Below are 17,733 nucleotides of genomic sequence, written 5' to 3' on the forward strand. Positions count from 1 at the left end.
TAATCGTGCAGGGGTATTCAGTAACTAGAGGACATAAGTTTAAGATCATAACTAAAAATTGCAGCGAGGGGTTAGGAGAACAAGTTTTTTTTAAAATGCAGAGGACTCTTAGAATATAGAATACCCGACTAGAAACAGTACTGAAAATAGAATCCAAAACAGTTTTTAAAATGGGGAAATGGATAAAATATTTAAAACAGACAAACTTAATATGGTGGAAGCAGAGGAATAAGATTCAATGGATAGCCCTATCAGGAAGCTAGCACAGTGTGATGGTCTGAATCGCCTCCTTATGTGGTGTAAAGTTCTATTTTTCTATGTTATTATTGTCACAAGCTCCAAAATACTGTTACATTATACTGAGAGATATGACAAATTCTAAAATGTATTTTTCATAATATACAAAAATAAATATATCACTATATTAGGGTGATATTTTAATATCAACTTACAAACTCAAATGACAACAATGACAAGAGAATGGAGACTAGAGATAAAGCAGAAGGAGCGGAGAGGAGATTCAAAAAGCGCGCCGAGAGATCAGAGGCCGGAGATAAAGCAGCGGGAATAGAGTGGGGATCGGAGCCAAATCAAACACAGGAAAAAAAAAACTGAAAAGTGATGGAGTGACATACAATCAACAGAAAGTAGGGAAACAGAAAGTAGGCTGGGGTGAGTATACCAGTAAGCTTTAATTTAATCTAAAGTAATCAAATATAAAATAAAACTTGATCAATTCATTAGTACACAAACTAAAAAGGATTTTATAACTTATCATACAATTAAAATCAATGCTCAATTACTCAAACAGATCTACGGGATAAAGTTAAAAATTAAATATTAGGGGATAATAAAATTTAAGAAGTCTGAAATTTTCAGTAAATTAAAATCTAAGGTTTTTAGATAAGAGTTAAGTACATACATTTCTGTTAACCTCCCTATAAAATAAAGTGAAATCAGAAAAGGAAAAGTAGAAGACTGATGAGTAGCTGGTGAGTCTTTTTTTTGAGTAGTAAGTTTAATAGTGTAATAAACAGAGGCATGGCAGGGCAGCTTGGATCCGTGAAGTGCGCATCCTGCTCCATATGGGAACTCCAGAACACTTCTCATCTCCTGGACAATACATGTGCAGGAAGTGTTGTCAACTGCAGCAGCTTGAACTCCAGGTTTTGGAGCTAAGCAGCAACTGGCATCACTGCAGTGCATCCACAAGGCTGAGAGTTTCATGGATACTACATTTATAGATGTGGTTACCCCGCAGCTTAAGAGTATGCGGGCAGAGAGGGAATGGGTGACCGCCAGGCAGTCAAGGAGGTCCAGGCAGATGGTGCAGGAAACCCGAGTGCATCTCCCTTGCCAACCAGTATTCCGTTCTGAATACTGGTGAGAGTAATGGTTCCTCTGGGGTGTGTAGCCAGAGTCCAGTCCATGGCACCATGGCTGGCTCAGCTGAACAGGGGGACAGTAGGAAGATTTGAAAATCAATAGTGATAGGGGATTCTAAAACTTGGGTAACTGGCAGGCGTTTTTGCAGCCTCTGTCGTGAATTCAGGATGGTACGTCGCCTCCCTGGTGTCAGGGTCAAGGATGTCACGGAGCGGCTGCAGAGGACTCTGAGGGGTGAACAGCCATCATCATGGTCCACATCTGTATGAATGACATAGGTAGAAAGAGGGATGAGATCCTGCAGGCAGAGTTTAGGGAACGAGGAAAGAAACTAGCAAGCAGGACTGCAAAAGGTAGTGATCTTCAGATTACTTCCAGTCCTAGGCAAGCAAGTATAGAAATAGGACGATAAAGCAGATGAATGCGTGGCTGGAAAAATTATGCAGGAGGGATGGCTTTAGATTCCCGGGACATTGGGATCGGTTCTGGAGGATAGGGGACCTGAACAGAGCCGGGATCAATGTCATTGCGGGGTGATTTGCTAATACTATTGGGGAGGGTTTAAACTAACTTGGGAGGGGTGTGGGAACCAGGAGGTAATATTAGAAAGGAAAACCAATTGGGAGAGACAGATGGCACTAGAGCAGGAAATAGTAAGGCGGGCTCAGAATCAGACGGAATGCAATAAGGTCGAAATTAGGTATACTGTGCATGTATATGAATGCGTGGAGAGTGATAAATAAGATTGGTGAGCTGCAAGCAAAGATAGCCATATGGAAATATGACGTTGTGGCAATAACAGAGACATGGCTCAAAAATGGCAGGACTGGATACAAGGTGTTCAGAATAGATAGGGAAGGAAGGAGATTAGGGGGCTCAGGGCAGGGGGAGCTGTGTAGCTGTATTGCTTAAGGAGAACATTACAGTGCCGGAGAGAGAGGATGTCCGAGAGGGATCAAGGACAGAATTTATTTGGTTACAGCAAATTAACAATAGAGACACCATTACATTGCTGAGGGTATTCGAAAGCCCACCAACTAGTCAGAACAATTTGTAAGGAAATTATAGAGAGGTGCAAGAATTATAGAATAGTTATTTTTTTTTTTAATAGAGATACAGCACTGAAACAGGCCCTTTGGCCCACCGAGTCTGTGCCGACCATCAACCACCCATTTTATACTAATCCTACACTAATTCCATATTCCTACCACATCCCCACCTGTCCCTATATTTCCCTACCACATCCCTATACTAGGGGCAATTTATAATGGCTAATTTACCTACCAACCTGCAAGTCTTTTGGCTTGTGGGAGGAAACCGGAGCACCCGGAGAAAACCCACGCAGACACAGGGAGAACTTGCAAACTCCACACAGGCAGTACCCAGAATTGAACCCGGGTCGCTGGAGCTGTGAGGCTGCGGTGCTAACCACTGTGCCGCCCAAATAATGGGGGACTTTCATTATCCTAATATAGATTGGGATAGTAATAGTGTAAAGGGCAGATAGGGGCAAGAGTTTCTAGTGTATGTTCAGGAAAATTTTCTATATCAGTGTGCTCCAATGGGGGAAGGTGGCATTGCTGGATTTGATTCTGGGGAATGAGGTGGGTCAAGTGAATCAAGTGTCAGCAGGGTAAAAGTTAGGGGAGAATGACCATAGTATCACAAAGTTTAGGTCAGTTATGGAAAAGGACGAGCAGCAATCTAGAGTAAAGACAATTAATTGGGAGGAGGGCCAACTTCAATGGAGTGAGAAAGGAACTGGCCTAAGTGAATTGGAATCAAAGAATGGCAGGCAAAACTGTAACTGAACAAGGGACTGCTTTTAAAGAGATGGCTCCAGTCCAATCAAGGTACATTTCTACAAGGGGGAAAAGGTAGGGCAAACAGATCCATAGCTCCCTGGATGACGAAAGAGATAGCGAGCAAGATGATCAAACCCAAAAACAAATGGGTAATTGGAAGCGGAAAACCAAATTAATCCCTAGCAATAATTTAAAAATTTCAATTCAGGTTTTCTTGTGGATTTCAGTGCTCGAGTACTAAAATGTCCACATTCAAAGCATTCCTAGAACAGAGTGAAGTAACTGAGGCCAGTTAAAAGCCCTGTCGGTTGAAGAGATGAGGAAGCTGGGCAGTTCGAGATTACTATCCATCCAAAAGCTAGGAAGCCTGAAATACTAAAACTTGTGGCCAACCATTTTAAGATTGACACTGACAAACCAGAGACAGGCGCAGAATCTGAAACAGATAAAGTACCATCAGATAAGGCACAACTAGAACAGAGGAGACTAGAATTAGAATTTCAGAAGAGAGAGAAAGAGCTATCCAGGAAAGGGCGAAAGAGAGAGAATTCCAGGAAAGGGAATAAAGGGAGAAAAGGGAAAAAGAGCTTTCCAAAAAGAGGAGGAAAGGGCGTTACACAAAAACACAGAAAATAAGAGTAGGCCATTCGGCCCTTCGAACCTGCTCCACCATTCATTATCATGGCTGATCATCCAACTCAGTAACCTGTTCCCGCTTTCGCCCCATACCCTTTGATCCCTTTAGACCCAAGATCTAACCCCTTCTTGAAAACATTCAATGTTTTGGCCTCATCTGCTTTCTGTGGTAGCGAATCCCACAGACTCACCACTCTCTGGGTGAAGAAATTTCTCCTCATCTCAGTCCTGAAAGGTTTACCCCGTATCCTTATAGGTGGCTTTAACTAACTAGGGGGAAGACCCACTACAACCAGTGAAGGCACCGCTAGTTAGTGAGTTACCAATAGCTCAGGACCGGGTGCTGAGCTCTTAAAGTTCTCCCACTTGATACCAAATCTCAATGAGGGGGATGTGGAAGCATTTTTCATCTCTTTTGAAAAGCCTGCAAAACAGTTGAAGTGGCCAATAGACAGCTGGCCACTGTTATTGCAAAGCAAATTAACAGAAAAAGCCCATGAGGTTTATTCACTGTTGCCTGATGAGAGTTCATCAGATTATGAGATGATTAAAAATGCTATCCTGAGCGTATATGAGCTAGTATCGGAGGCGTACCTACCACCAAAAATTCTGAACCCTCTGAAAGCAGCCTGAACAAACTTGCATTGAAAACTAAAGGGTTAAGCAACTCGCTTTCGACCGATGGATAAAAGCACTTAAGACAGAATCCATCTATGAAAACCTCAGAGTGGTGATCCTCCTTGAGAAGCTCAAATACTTGTTTCCTCTTTCCATAAGAAACCACTTGGAGGAAAAGGTTCCAAGACCCGGGCAGGCAGCAATCCTGGCTGATGATTACACACTTATTCACAAGCCCTTGCCCCAAGGGAAACCCTCCCCTAGTCACCTCCAAAAACCTGAAAATGCTAGAAGGTGGGAGGGTGATAGGAGCCATGAGCAAGAAGGGAGAGCTGGAAACACAGGGGGGCCTCCTCAGGCCAAGAAGGAATGTGCTGAGAACAGGAGTGACGCCTGGAAGCCTGTATGTTTCCACTGTAACAAGGCAGGTCACCTTCAAAATGACTGCTGGAAGTTACGGAGAAAACCCACAGGTTTAGTCAGGGGACACCAGACCAGTGCAGGAAAGGGGCCCTGATGGAAAGCACAGCAGACCAGATTGTGGCTTTAACTGCAGCAGTAAACCTGCCGCTGAGAGTCCGGCAAAACTTAAAATCCCTGAGAGTTACCAGGATTTTGTGTCCAGAGGAAATGTGACCCCATACCCCTTGAGTGAGGCAAGTAAGCCCATCCTCATACTTAGGGTTACAGGGGCTACCCAATCACCTCTGCTGGGAAAAGGCATAACCTTCCTCCCAGAGTGCGCATTGAATGGAACAGTGCTAGTAAATGGTATCGGAGGGAAGTAGATGCCCATACTTTTATACCAGGTGCACCTGAAGTGTGACCTTGTTACAAGACCAATAACCGTGGGGATTGTCCCTAGTTTACCTGTGGACGGGATCAACCTGCTCCTGGGTAATGATCCGGCAGGGGCAATGGTGGTAGCTTCCCCATTGGTTTTAGAAAGACCGAAAGAGGTCAGGGAGACAGAACAGTTACAGGAAAAGGTCCCATGGTCAAACAAGCTCCAGCACAGAAGGGTGAACTGGCACTGCATATAGATGACCCGACTGTCTGGTTATCTGAAACCTTCCATGGGAAGTTAGAGGACCGAAAGGATGGGTTAAACAGGTCTTCCTTGGTTGAGGCTCAGCAAACCGACCTAGGGTTAAAAAGTTAGCACAGACTACTCAAACTCAAGCTGAAGCAGAGGGAGTTCCAGAGTGCGACTATTTAAAGGATGAGGTGCTGATGAGGAAGTGGAGACCTCCTCACAGACCTGCAGACAAAGAGTGGACAGTGGTTCGCCACATAGTGGTGCCACCGAGGTACCGTAGGGAAAAAATGAGAATAGCCCACCAGATTCCAATGGCTGGACATGTCGTTATCAGAAAAACCCAAGCCTGCATCAGACAGAATTTTCACCGGCCAAAATTCCACAAGAATGTGGTGGAGTTCTGTAAGACGTGCCACTCGTGCCAGGTTGTGGGGAAGCCTCAACCTGCAATAAAGCCTGCACACCTAATTCCCATACCGGCTTTTGGGGAACAGTTCAGCGGACTGCTGGTATATTGTGTGGGACTGCTGCCAAAAACAAAAAGGGGGCAACCAGTATCTTCTCATCATTATAGATTACCATTACCCAATTTCCAGAAGCTATTCCTCTAAGAACTATCTCTGCCAAGATAGCGGTGGAGGGGCTAATCCAAATGTTCACCCGATACGAGTTGCCTGTTGAGATCCAGTTGTATCAGGGCACAAATTTTATGTCCTCTATTTTTCAAAAGGTCATGGATAATCTGGGCATAACCCAGCTAAAGCCGTCTGCCTACCACCCACAATCACAAGGGGCTATGGAACAGTACCACTAGACTCCAAACGCAATGATCAGAGCATAATGCTACGAGCACTCTGATGACTGGGACAAAGGGCTGGGATTTCTTCTGTTTGCTACCAGGGACTCACCCAATAAATCCATTGGCTTTAGTCCCTTTGAAATAGTTTATGGACACAAGGTGAAAGGTCCTCTAAATCTAATCAAGGAGAAGTTTTTGGGACACAGGAACGAATGTTCCCTGTTAGTCTCTATCTCCATGTTCTGAGAAAGGCTCACGAGAGCCTTTGCAGTGGCTCAGGAACACCTAAAAATTTCCCAGACAACTATGAAAAGGCAGGCAGATAAACATTTCAAGGCCAGCACATTTCAGCCCGGAGATCATGTGTTAGTGCAATTACCAATGCAGAGAGAACCACTGAAAGCCCGGTTCAGTGCCCCGTACAGAGTAGTAAACAGAATTAGCCAGGCGAATCATATAATTGACACCCCAGATCATAGGAAAAAGCAAGGGCTGTGCCACATCAATATGTTAAAACGGTGTCACAGCCGGGAAGGGGACAAACAAGCATAAGTCTGTCAGGCAGTCAGGAATGAGAAGGGTGAAAGGGACAGTGAGGACGAGTGAGAGAGAGGCCTGGAGGATTCCCAAATCGAACCTCCTACCGTCCGGTTAGTTGACACTGAAATGTTAGGGAAATTAGACACCGTACTCTCCTATTTAAATGCAGAACAGAGAGGAGACCTAACAAAGTTGCTCACGGCATTTGGAAGGATCTGCAGGGACAAACCAGGGTGCACAACCCTAACCCTACACAATGTGAATGTAGAAGAGACCACTCCCATAAAACAAAATCCCCATCATCTAGGTCCCAGAAAACTGACCCAGGTTAGGAAGGAAATTCAGATTGAAGATCTATAAATTAAAGATTTAAATTCTGAAGGGAGACACAGAAAAGCACATAAGCCAAAGGAAAACCCTAAGCCCAAAAAGGTTTGTGTGGCAGATTTGGAGGGTGGCACTGGTCATGGTGACTGCACGTCAAGTATCCTAACTGAGGAGGAATTGTGGGCCATGCTGGACGAGCCGGAACAATAGAAAGAGATGCAGGACGAAAGTTAAAAGACAGGACCTCTAGGGTTGTAATCTTGGGATTACTCCCTGTGCCACGTGCCAGTGAGGCTAGAAATAGGAAGATAGTGCAGCTAAACACGTGGCTGAACAGCTGATGTAGCAGGGAGGGTTTCAGATATCTGGATCATTGGGATCTCTTCCGGGACAGGTGGGACCTGTACAAGAAGGACGGGTTGCATCTAAACTGGAGGGGCACAAATACCCTGGCTGCGAGCTTTGCTAGCGTCACTCTGGAGGGTTTAAACTAGTGTGGTAGAGGGGTGGGAACGATAGCAGTAGGACAGCAAGTGAAATAAATGAGGAGGAGCTAGTAAATAAGGCCAGTAAGACTAAGAGGAAGAGCAGGCAGGGAGATGTTGCTGAGCACAGCAGGACTGGTGCTCTGAAGTGCATTTGTTTCAATGCGAGAAGTATTACAAGTAAGGCAGATGAACTTAGAGCTTGGATTAGTACTTGGAACTATGATGTTGTTGCTATTACAGAGACTTGGTTGAGGGAAAGACAGAATTGGCAGCTAAATGTTCCGGGATTTAGAAGCTTCAGGCGGGATAGAGGGGGATGTAAAAGGGGTGGGGGAGCTGCGTTACTGGTTAAGGAGAATATCACAGCTGTACTGCAGGAGGACACCTCGGAGGGGTCTTGCAGCGAGGCAATATGGGTGGAGCTCAGGAACAGGAAAGGTGCAGTCATGATGTTGGGGGTTTACTACAGGCCTCTCAACAGTCAGCGGGAGGTAGAGGAACAGATATGTAGACAGATTTTGGAAAGATGTAAAAGCAACAGGGTTGTAGTGGTGGGTGATTTTAACTTCCCCTATATTGACTGGGACTCACTTAATGCTAGGGGCTTGGATGGGGCAGAATTTGTAAGGAGCATCCAGGAGAGCTTCTTGAAACAACATGTAGATAGTCCAACTAAGGAAGGGGCCGGACTGGACCTGGTATTGGGGAATGAGCCTGGCCAGGTGGTCGAAGTTTCAGTAGGGGTGCATTTCAGGAACAGTGACCATAATTCCTTAAGTTTTAAGGTACTTGTGGATAAGGATAAGAGTAGCCCTCGGGTGAAGGTGCTCAATTGGGGGAAAGGCTAATTACAACAATATTAGGCAGGAACTGAAGAATTTAGATTGGGGGCGGCTGTTTGAGGGTAAATCAAACTCTGACATGTGGGAATCTTTCAAACGTCAGTTGATTAGAATCCAGGACTGGCATGTTCCTGTGAGGAAGAAGGATACGTTTGGCAAGTTTCGGGAACCTTGGATAACGAGGGATATTGTGAGCCTCGTCAAAAAGAAAAAGGAAGCATTCGTAAGGGCTGGAAGGCTGGGAATGGACGAAGCCCTTGAGGAATATAAAGACAGTAGGAAGGAACTTAAGCAAGGAGTCAGAAGGGCTAAAAGGGGTCATGAAAAGTCATTGGCAAACAGGATTAAGGAGAATTCCAAGGCTTTTTATACGTACATAAAGAGCAAGAGGGTAACCAGGGAAAGGGTTGGCCCGCTCAAGGACAGAGATGGGAATCTATGCGTGGAGCCAGAGAAAATGGGCAAGGTACTAAATGAGTACTTTGCAACAGTATTCACCAAAGAGAAGGACTTGGTGGATGATGAGCATAGGGAAGGGAGTGTAGATAGTCTCAGTCATCTCATTATCAAAAAGGAGGTGGTGCTGGGTGTCTTGCAAAGCATTAAGGTAGATAAGTCCCCAGGGCCTGATGGGATCTACCCCAGAATACTGAGGGAAGCAAGGGAAGAAATTGCTGGGGCCTTGACAGAAATCTTTGTATCCTCATTGGCTACAGGTGAGGGCCCAGAAGACTGGAGAATAGCCAATGTTGTTCCTTTGTTTAAGAAGGGTAGCAAGGATAATCCGAGAAATTATAGGCCGGTGAGCCTTACGTCAGTGGTTGGGAAATTATTAGAGAGGATTCTTCGGGACAGGATTTACTCCCATTTGGAAACAAATGAAATTACTGAGAGGCAGCATGGTTTTGTGAAGGGGAGGTCGTGTCTCATTAACTTGATTGAGTGCTTTGAGGAAGTGACGAAGATGATTGATGAAGGAAGGGCAGTGGATGTTATCTACATGGACTTCAGTAATGCCTTTGACAAGGTCCCTCATGGCAGACTGGTACAAAAGGTGAAGTTACACGGGATCTGAGGTGAGCTGGCAAGATGGATACAGAACTGACTCGGTCACAGAAGACAGAGGGTAGCAGTGGAAGGGTGTTCCACGGGGATCAGTGCTGGGACCTTTGCTGTTTGTAGTATATATAAGTGATTTGGAGGAAAATGTAGCTGGTCTGATTAGTAAGTTTGCGGATGACACAAAGGTTGGTGGAGTTGCGGATAGTGATGAGGATTGTCAGATGATACAGCAGGATATAGATTGGTTGGAGACTTGGGCGGAGAAATGACAGATGGACTTTAATCCGGACAAATGTGAGGTAATGCATTTTGGAAGATCTAATACAGGTGGGAAGTATACAGTAAATGGCAGAACCCTGAGGAGTATTGACAGGCAGAGAGATCTGGGTGTACCGGTCCACAGGTCACTGAAAGTGGCAACACAAGTCAAGAAGGCATACAGCATGCTTGCCTTCATCGGTCAGGGCACAGAGTATAAAAATTGGCAAGTCATGCTGCAGCTGTACAGAACTTTAGTTAGGCCACACTTAGAATATTGCGTGCAATTCTGGTCGCCACACTACCAGAAGGACGTGGAAGCTTTGGAGAGGGTACACAGAAGTTTACCAAGATGTTGCCTGGTCTGGAGGGCACTGGCTATGAGCAGAGGTTAGATAAACTCGGATTGTTTTCAGTGGAACGACGGAGGTGGAGGGGCGACATGATGGAGGTTTACAAAGTTATGAGCGGCATGGACAGAGTGGATCGTCAGACGCTTTTCCCCAGGGTGGAAGAATCAGTTACTAGGGGACATAGGTTTAAGGTGAGAGGGGCAAAGTTTAGAGGGGATGTGTGATGCAAGTTCTTTACACAGAGGGTGGCGAGTGCCTGGAACTTGTTGCCGGGGGAGGTGGTGGAAGCAGGTAAGATAGCGACGTTTAAGAGGCATCTTGACAAATATATGAATAGGAAGGGAATAGAGGGATACGGACCTCGGAAGTGCAGAAGGTTTTAGTTTAGACAGGCAACAAGATCGGCGCAGGCTTGGAGGGCCAAATGGCCTGTTCCTGTGCTGTACTGTTCTTTGTTCTTTGAAATTGATTTGTGATCTTAAGTTGCAAGGGAAAAAATCCAGCACTGGGTTAAAATACAAAATGACTATGAAACACTTCAAGGCAGGTTTAAAACTTTGGCTGACAAAGTGTCTTATGAGGTTGTGGTGCCATTTGGCCCACTTGCATTTATGCCAGGACAGCTAATCCACACAAATGAAGTCACTGTCTTACCAGGTGACAATTGGTTTGCAAAGTGCTCTGCAAAGCAAACTGTTGGCCTGGTGGAGCACAAGAAAAACCATGTACAAAAAGCATTGGATGATCTTCACAAAGTTACGAATAACTTTGAATCCAGGGTTGAGTTCACGGATATAGAGAAACTGGAAAAGGAACATACTGTAGAAATGCACAAGGAAATTCAGTGTACGCTGGAGCACAAGCTGATTGAGCCCAGTCAAAGCAGTTGGAATTTCCCAGTTGTACTCGTGCATAATCCCAGATTTAAAAATAAACTAAATCAGAGCATGGCTATGACAGTGAGACTGAAGAGAGTGTGTGTGTACAGTTTTTTTTTTTAAAGATGTGACCTCATAATGAAACGTTCTTGTCGTCACATTTCATTTCTCATGGTGGGGAGACATTAGGCCAATGTGCTTTGTTGAATGATAATTTTCTTCAATCCACTGACTGGAGATCTGAATTTATACATTTAAAAAAAGATATTTAAAAAAAACTACAAGGATGACTTTGCTGGCAGCTTAAGATCGCCACCTAATTTGCAACACTATATCCTACACTGCAATGTTGTGAGGAGGGAGATAAAATGTCTGCTTATTTTTCAGCAAGAACCAAGACCCAGGATGTTTAAGGAAACTGCTTGTTCTTTTTTTTCTAGCAAGAAATACTGCTAATTGCTATGCTTCAATGACTAAGTGACTGTCATGTGACAGGCCCCGCCCCATCTGTGGTTTCAAGCTTGTGTCTTTCTGCAGCAAAGCAAGGAGAAGCAACTGGACTTTGACACATGCAGACCAGAGTGGGGGCCTCTCTCTCGCTCTCCATTCCAGCTTGAAAGCTTTCAAATTCTGCTTGTTGATTGACCACCTTTGCATACTCTAGCTACAATCAGAAACCCCGTTGGAGAAAATCATCCGCATCGCTGTCTCCAAGAGACCCAGCGAACCAATCATTTAAGTCTTTAAATTAAAAGCCTCGGGACCACCGAATTCAGTGGAAACCAGCCAAATCGCCACAGACTGCATACTCCTTTATCTATGGACTAACTCAACCAATCTACCTTTCCCTGATCTGTAACCTATTAGTGTGCGTGTGTATGAAAGTTGGCGCATTGTTTACTATTTTTATTAATTCGGTTTAGGTATAAAGTTAACCTCTTTTTTTGTTAAACACAAGAAAACCTGTCTGATTACTTACTTGCTATGATCATAACAAGAACCAATCAAACACCAACTGAATTGACCAGTACAACCACTTTAAGAATTAAAACCTGTTGTGGTCAAACAAGGAAAGGGAAAAGAGGGAAGCCCTTCGGCTCCTCCTCACTTTACCGTAACAATCTGTCTTTACCAAGGAAGAAAATGCTGCCCAAGTCATAGTGAAAGAGATAGTTGAGACTGGATGGGCTAAAAATTGATGAAGAGGAGGTATTAGATAGGTTGGCCATTGATAAGTCACCCAGATCGGATGAGATGCATCCAAGGATATGGAGGGAACGAAGGATAGGAATTGCAGAGGCACTGGCCACAATCTTCCAATCCTCCCAAGATACAGGTGTAGTGCCAGAGGACTGGAGAATTACAAATGCTACACCCTTCTTCAAAAAAGGGTGCAAGGACAAGCCGAGCAACTACAGGCCAGTTAGTTTAACCCCACTTGTGGGAAAGCTTTTAGAAAGGATAATTTGGGACAAAATTAATAGTCACTTGGACAAATGTGGATGAGTTAAGGAAAGCCAGCAGGGATTTGTTAAGAGCAAATTGTGTTTAACTAACTTGCTTGAGTTTTTTGATGAACTAACAGAGAAGGTTGATTTGGTGTACATGGACTTCCAAAAGGGATTTGATAAAGTGCCACCTAACAGGTTAGTCAGGAAAGTTAGAGCCCATGGAACAAAAATGACAGTAGCAACTTGAATACGAAACTGGCTGAGTGACAGGAAACAGAGTACTTGTTTTTTTGAATTGGAGGAAGGTATTTAGTGGGGTTCCCCAAGGCTCGGTGTTAGGACCCCTACTTTTTTTGATATATATTAATGACCTAGACTTGGCTAAGCAGGTCACAATTTCAAAATTTGCAGATGACATAAAACTGTGAGGAAGATAGTGATAAACGTCAAGAGGTCAAGAGGCTGGTGGAATGGGCGGACAAGTGGCAGATGAAATTTAATGCAGAAAAGTGTGATGCGATTCATTTTGGTAGGAAGAATGGGGAGAGGCAATAGAAATTGAAGAGTACAATTCTAAAGTGGGTGCAGGGGCAGAGGGACCTGGGGATATATGTGCACAAATCATTGAAGGCTGCAGGACAAGTTGAGAAAGCAGTTAATTAAGCATATGGAATCCTGGGTTTTATAAACAGAGACATAGAGTACAAGAACAAGGATATTATGATAAAGTTATATAAAGCACTGGATTGGCCTCACAACTGGAGTAGCGTGTCCAGTTCTGGGCACCACATTTTTGGAAGGATGGAAGGCATTAGAGAGGGTGCAGAAAAGATTTACGAGAATGGTTCCAGGATGAGAAACATTGAAAAATAGGAAAAGGAGTAGACCATTCAGCCCTTCGAGCCTACACCGCCATTCAAAACGATCATGGCTGATAATCCAAACTCAGTACCCCGTTCCCGCTTTCTCCCCATATCCCTTGATCCCTTTAGCCCCAAGAACTATATCTAACTCTTTCTTGAATATATTTCATGATTTGGCCTCAACTGCTTTCCGTGGTAGAGAATTCCACAGGAGCTTCAATTATGTGGATAGGCTGAAGAAGATGGGGCTGTTCTCCTTGAAGAGAGGATTAAGAGAAATTTGATAGAGGTGTTCAAAATCATAAAGGGGTCTGGACAGATGAGAACCTGTTCCCATTGGCAGAAGGATCCAGAACCAGGCGGCACCGATTTAAGGCGATTGGCAGAAGCAATGGCGACATGAGGAAAAACTTGTTTTATGCAGTGAGTGGTTAGGATCTGGAATGCACTGCCTGACAGTGTGGTGAAAGCAGATTCAATTAAGGCCTTTAAAAGTGAACTGGATAATTACCTGAAGAGAAAAAAAACTGTAGGGCTTCAGAGAAAAGGTGGGCGAGTGGTACTAGGTGAGTTGCTCTTGTAGAGAGCTGGCACAGACATGACGGGCTGAATGGCCTCCTTCTGTGCTGTAACTATTCTATAATTCTATGAACTTACATTTATAAATGAATGTGACAAGATTTACACACTATGTTACACAAGATGAAATACAAATAGTCATGCCTACATTTTAAATTAATTCAAATTAAACAAATATATATTTCTATCATAACTTATTAGACATTGTGTCTTTTCAACTATTAAGAGAAATCCTTAAGTAACAGACCTTAGATAAACAGCAGAATATTCTCTATTAAACAGGAACACCTGCCATCCCACATGCTGAGAAAATACTGTCTTAGAAGAATGTTCTATTTTTAGCAAAAGAATCAATGGCCAAATTACATGATAGATATTATCCATGACAACCATCTAAAGTTCTCACTGAAACTGGCAGGAGACTGCAGCACTACTGTGAATATGTTTCAGTTATTCCAGCACTGCAGAGCAAACTGCGATCAATTTCCCCTGAAGAGAGAAAAGTAGGGCAAAATAAATTGATGGTTCAGAACCTTTCCGCAGAGCTACAAGCACCATTCCATTTTTAGATGTTTTTAGTCACCTTACTATCACAAAAATGGAGAAACAATCACCGTACTTGGTACCAAAGACAATTTCTAGGAGTGAAAGAAATAAACCACTATCCCAGTTTAAGCAGAAAATATGGTTAATTTCATGCATTTTACAATAATGAACTGAATCAGAATACTATTACAATTAAAGAGCTCCTTACTTGTCATCATGACAATTAAAATGATGTTAATCTTCATATTCACAGAATTTCAGGTATTACTATTAAGCAATAATCCCATTCTGGCATTTAAAAAATATAGATTACAAGTCTCAGCCCATCATATTTCATCTTGATATTATAAGTCATCGATCTAGTCATTTTCCCCTGTAGTTTATGAAGCAGCTGAAAAAGAGACCGGTTCACTGTGAGAAATGTTGCACTCTCGGACAGTGCTCCGGCCCCGTATTCAACAGCTCATAGAAATGTTGATTGTCAATTCAGGTTCAACAGCCTTCAAACATATGCCAGAACTGAAATTGACAGAAGGTTGAGAAGTTCACAAAGAAATTCCATGTCTGTTCATTCAGCACCACCTATTTCACAGCATGTTGCCAGAGCAGTTTATCTATGAATCTGGATTATCTTTTTAGTAAAATATTTAAAATGTTAGCAACACCATAATTCTTTAACTTCCTCATCCCTTAGGAGACATTATTCCAATCACTCAGATTAATTAAAAGAAAACCAAGTGATCAGGTATTAGAAGATATAAGAACAATTTTTACAAAGATTATAAACCACCACATAAAAGAAAAAATGCACAAACAGAAACCAACCTGTTTGCTGGGCAGTTTGTGACAATGGCTGGTTCTGCTGTGTGTTGTAATGGATAGGGGCTACAGGTCGGTACTGTTGATTGGAATGGGGGTACTGACCTGGAGCACAGTAACAACTAGACAGCTGAAAAAGGAAAACAAAAACAGTTCTTAAAAAGAGGATTGTTGCCAGGAAACATTATTTTTTTTAAAATAAACACAATAAGCAAGATCTAATTTGCATAGAAAACTATTACTGATCATTTAAATACACGACTATTACATCATATACTTCACCCTCCTCACATAACAATATCAATCCCCTTTAAGGACCCCAAAAGATTATACATTGGTATAATCAGTTTGTACACAGTTTGTACCATTAAGAAGTCTATTTTTTTATTTATTTAGAGATACAGCACTGAAACAGGCCCTTCGGCCCACCAAGTCTGTGCCGACCAACAACCACCCATTTATACTAATCCTACATTAATTCCATATTCCCTACCACATCCCCACCATTCTCCTACCACCTACCTACACTAGGGGCAATTTACAATGGCCAATTTACCTACCAACCTGCAAGTCTTTGGTTGTGGGAGGAAACCGGAGCACCCGGCGGAAACCAATGCAGACACAGAGAGAACTTGCAAACTCCGCACAGGCAGTACCCAGAACTGAACCCGGGTCGCTGGAGCTGTGAGGCTGCGGTGCTAACCACTGCCCCACTATTAATATACACTATACAAAGTTACCATGATGCAAGATAAATGTTTCTCACTCAGTATTACAACATAGGATTTGTTTGTGCTTCTCAATCCATTTTAATTGATTTTCTCTGCAATATTCTTTTGGGTTCTGCACAAATCACACTTTGCTATAGACGAAAAGCAATCTTAAAATGGTATTCCCAAGTTGAATTTGAGGAGCACTTTCTAATGTGCAAAATTTTCTAACCAAACAACAGCTGAACTCTGAAGAATTAGGCCAACATAAGCACAATTCTACTTCAGCAGAATACATTGTTCATGAATGGTATATCTGATTATTATAAGACAATGGATCAATGTACCCTATAAGGTGCACACATGCACGACTGTGCAGCTCTTTGGAATGTACCGTGTATTGAAATAAACATGCCCTCACAACAGTAAGCTTGAGTGGGGCATTAAACAGCAAAAGAGTGAGCTGCTAGAGTGTGCCAGGAAAAGTGCAGCTGTGACTGGACAAACAGTGAGCTCAAGCTTGTTCTACAACTTAGGATACATGAAGGAAGAAGGGCAGGAAGTGAGGAGTCTGACAAGGCCTCAGTGCACTGCGATAGACTGAGTTGCAGGTGGGGGGGGATGTGCGAGAGAAGAGACAGAATCATGCCAGTGAGAAGGGGTGGGTTGTAATGTGCGAGAATAGAAGTAAATTGTGAGTTTGGGGCCAGTGAGAGGTAGAGGTGGAATGGGACCTTCGACAATAAGTAGAATGGGACCAGTGGGAGGAAAGCAATTTTCCCTCTAAAGGTAGGCACGTGTGGCCAAACAGCAATCTGAAATGTACCGTGCATTTAAATAAACAGACCACTCGCCAAATGTGTAAGTTCAGTGACTTTTAAAATGTAAGCTGCCCATGGACAAGATAGTAGTGCTCAAAGGAGTTTGTAATATGCCCAGTACAAAGAAAGATTACAAGGAACATTGTGCATCATCCAATATACCACCAGTAAGACATTAGAAATCCATATATTCAAGAATCACACTTACTTCATGGGAACTCTCCACACTTTGTTGATTAACACTCCTATTGTAATGAGAATTAATGCCACAGAACCACTGATTATGTAATTTGTGCCTTTTCCCACGGCTGCTTTAGTGCTGTGTAGAGGATGCAAGTTAAACCGAAGGCCTTCGAACAAACAGTTGTGGGATCGATGAACATGAAGCTGTGGGATGACGACATTTTAATGGACTTTAAAAAAGGGAACTTGGATATGGGTGGTAACCATAGAGGACAGATGCAGAAGGGCAGTTTTTTTTTTAAAGATGGGAATGATGACCATGGTTTTGAAGGCGGAGAGAGATGGTGCTAGATATTTAAAGACAGAGTTGACTTTCACATGCTTAACACTTACTGCAGATGCATTAAGCTTCTGAAAATTCAAGTGTTTCTGTGTATTCAGCTGTCAGCACAGTTCACTTTGAGAAACAGCCAACCTTCTAACAGCTGCACTACCTTGTCATGTCATCCAATACTTTGGGGGGAGGGGGGGGGGGGGGAGGGGGGTGAGGGGGAAATATAAGTCAATGCTATTGTTGGGTTTAGAATGGTTTTGGCTATAACAGCCAGTAAAATGTTTCCTGCATACCCTGCAACAGCTGCCATGTTAACTATAATTATTCTAATAGATGTCCATTTCGATTCATACAGGGTCTTACTCTGCAGTGTGTCCAATGCTGCTCCATGAAGAG

General features: G+C 43.2%; 1 protein-coding gene across 15 annotated transcripts in view; it reads right to left on the bottom strand.

Moving 5' to 3' along the window:
- The window catches only part of LOC137371942 (R3H domain-containing protein 1-like), a 163,820-nt gene that overhangs the window by 63,399 nt on the left and 82,688 nt on the right, over positions 1 to 17,733 (bottom strand). For all 15 annotated transcript variants that reach the window (XM_068035054.1, XM_068035053.1, XM_068035052.1 and 12 more), the window contains one exon: positions 15,296 to 15,419. In XM_068035054.1, coding sequence (XP_067891155.1) covers positions 15,296 to 15,419 — 124 coding nt within the window. The remainder of the gene's footprint in view (positions 1 to 15,295; positions 15,420 to 17,733) is intronic.

Source organism: Heterodontus francisci, chromosome 7 (genome assembly GCF_036365525.1).
Source record: "Heterodontus francisci isolate sHetFra1 chromosome 7, sHetFra1.hap1, whole genome shotgun sequence".
NCBI lineage: Eukaryota > Metazoa > Chordata > Chondrichthyes > Heterodontiformes > Heterodontidae > Heterodontus > Heterodontus francisci.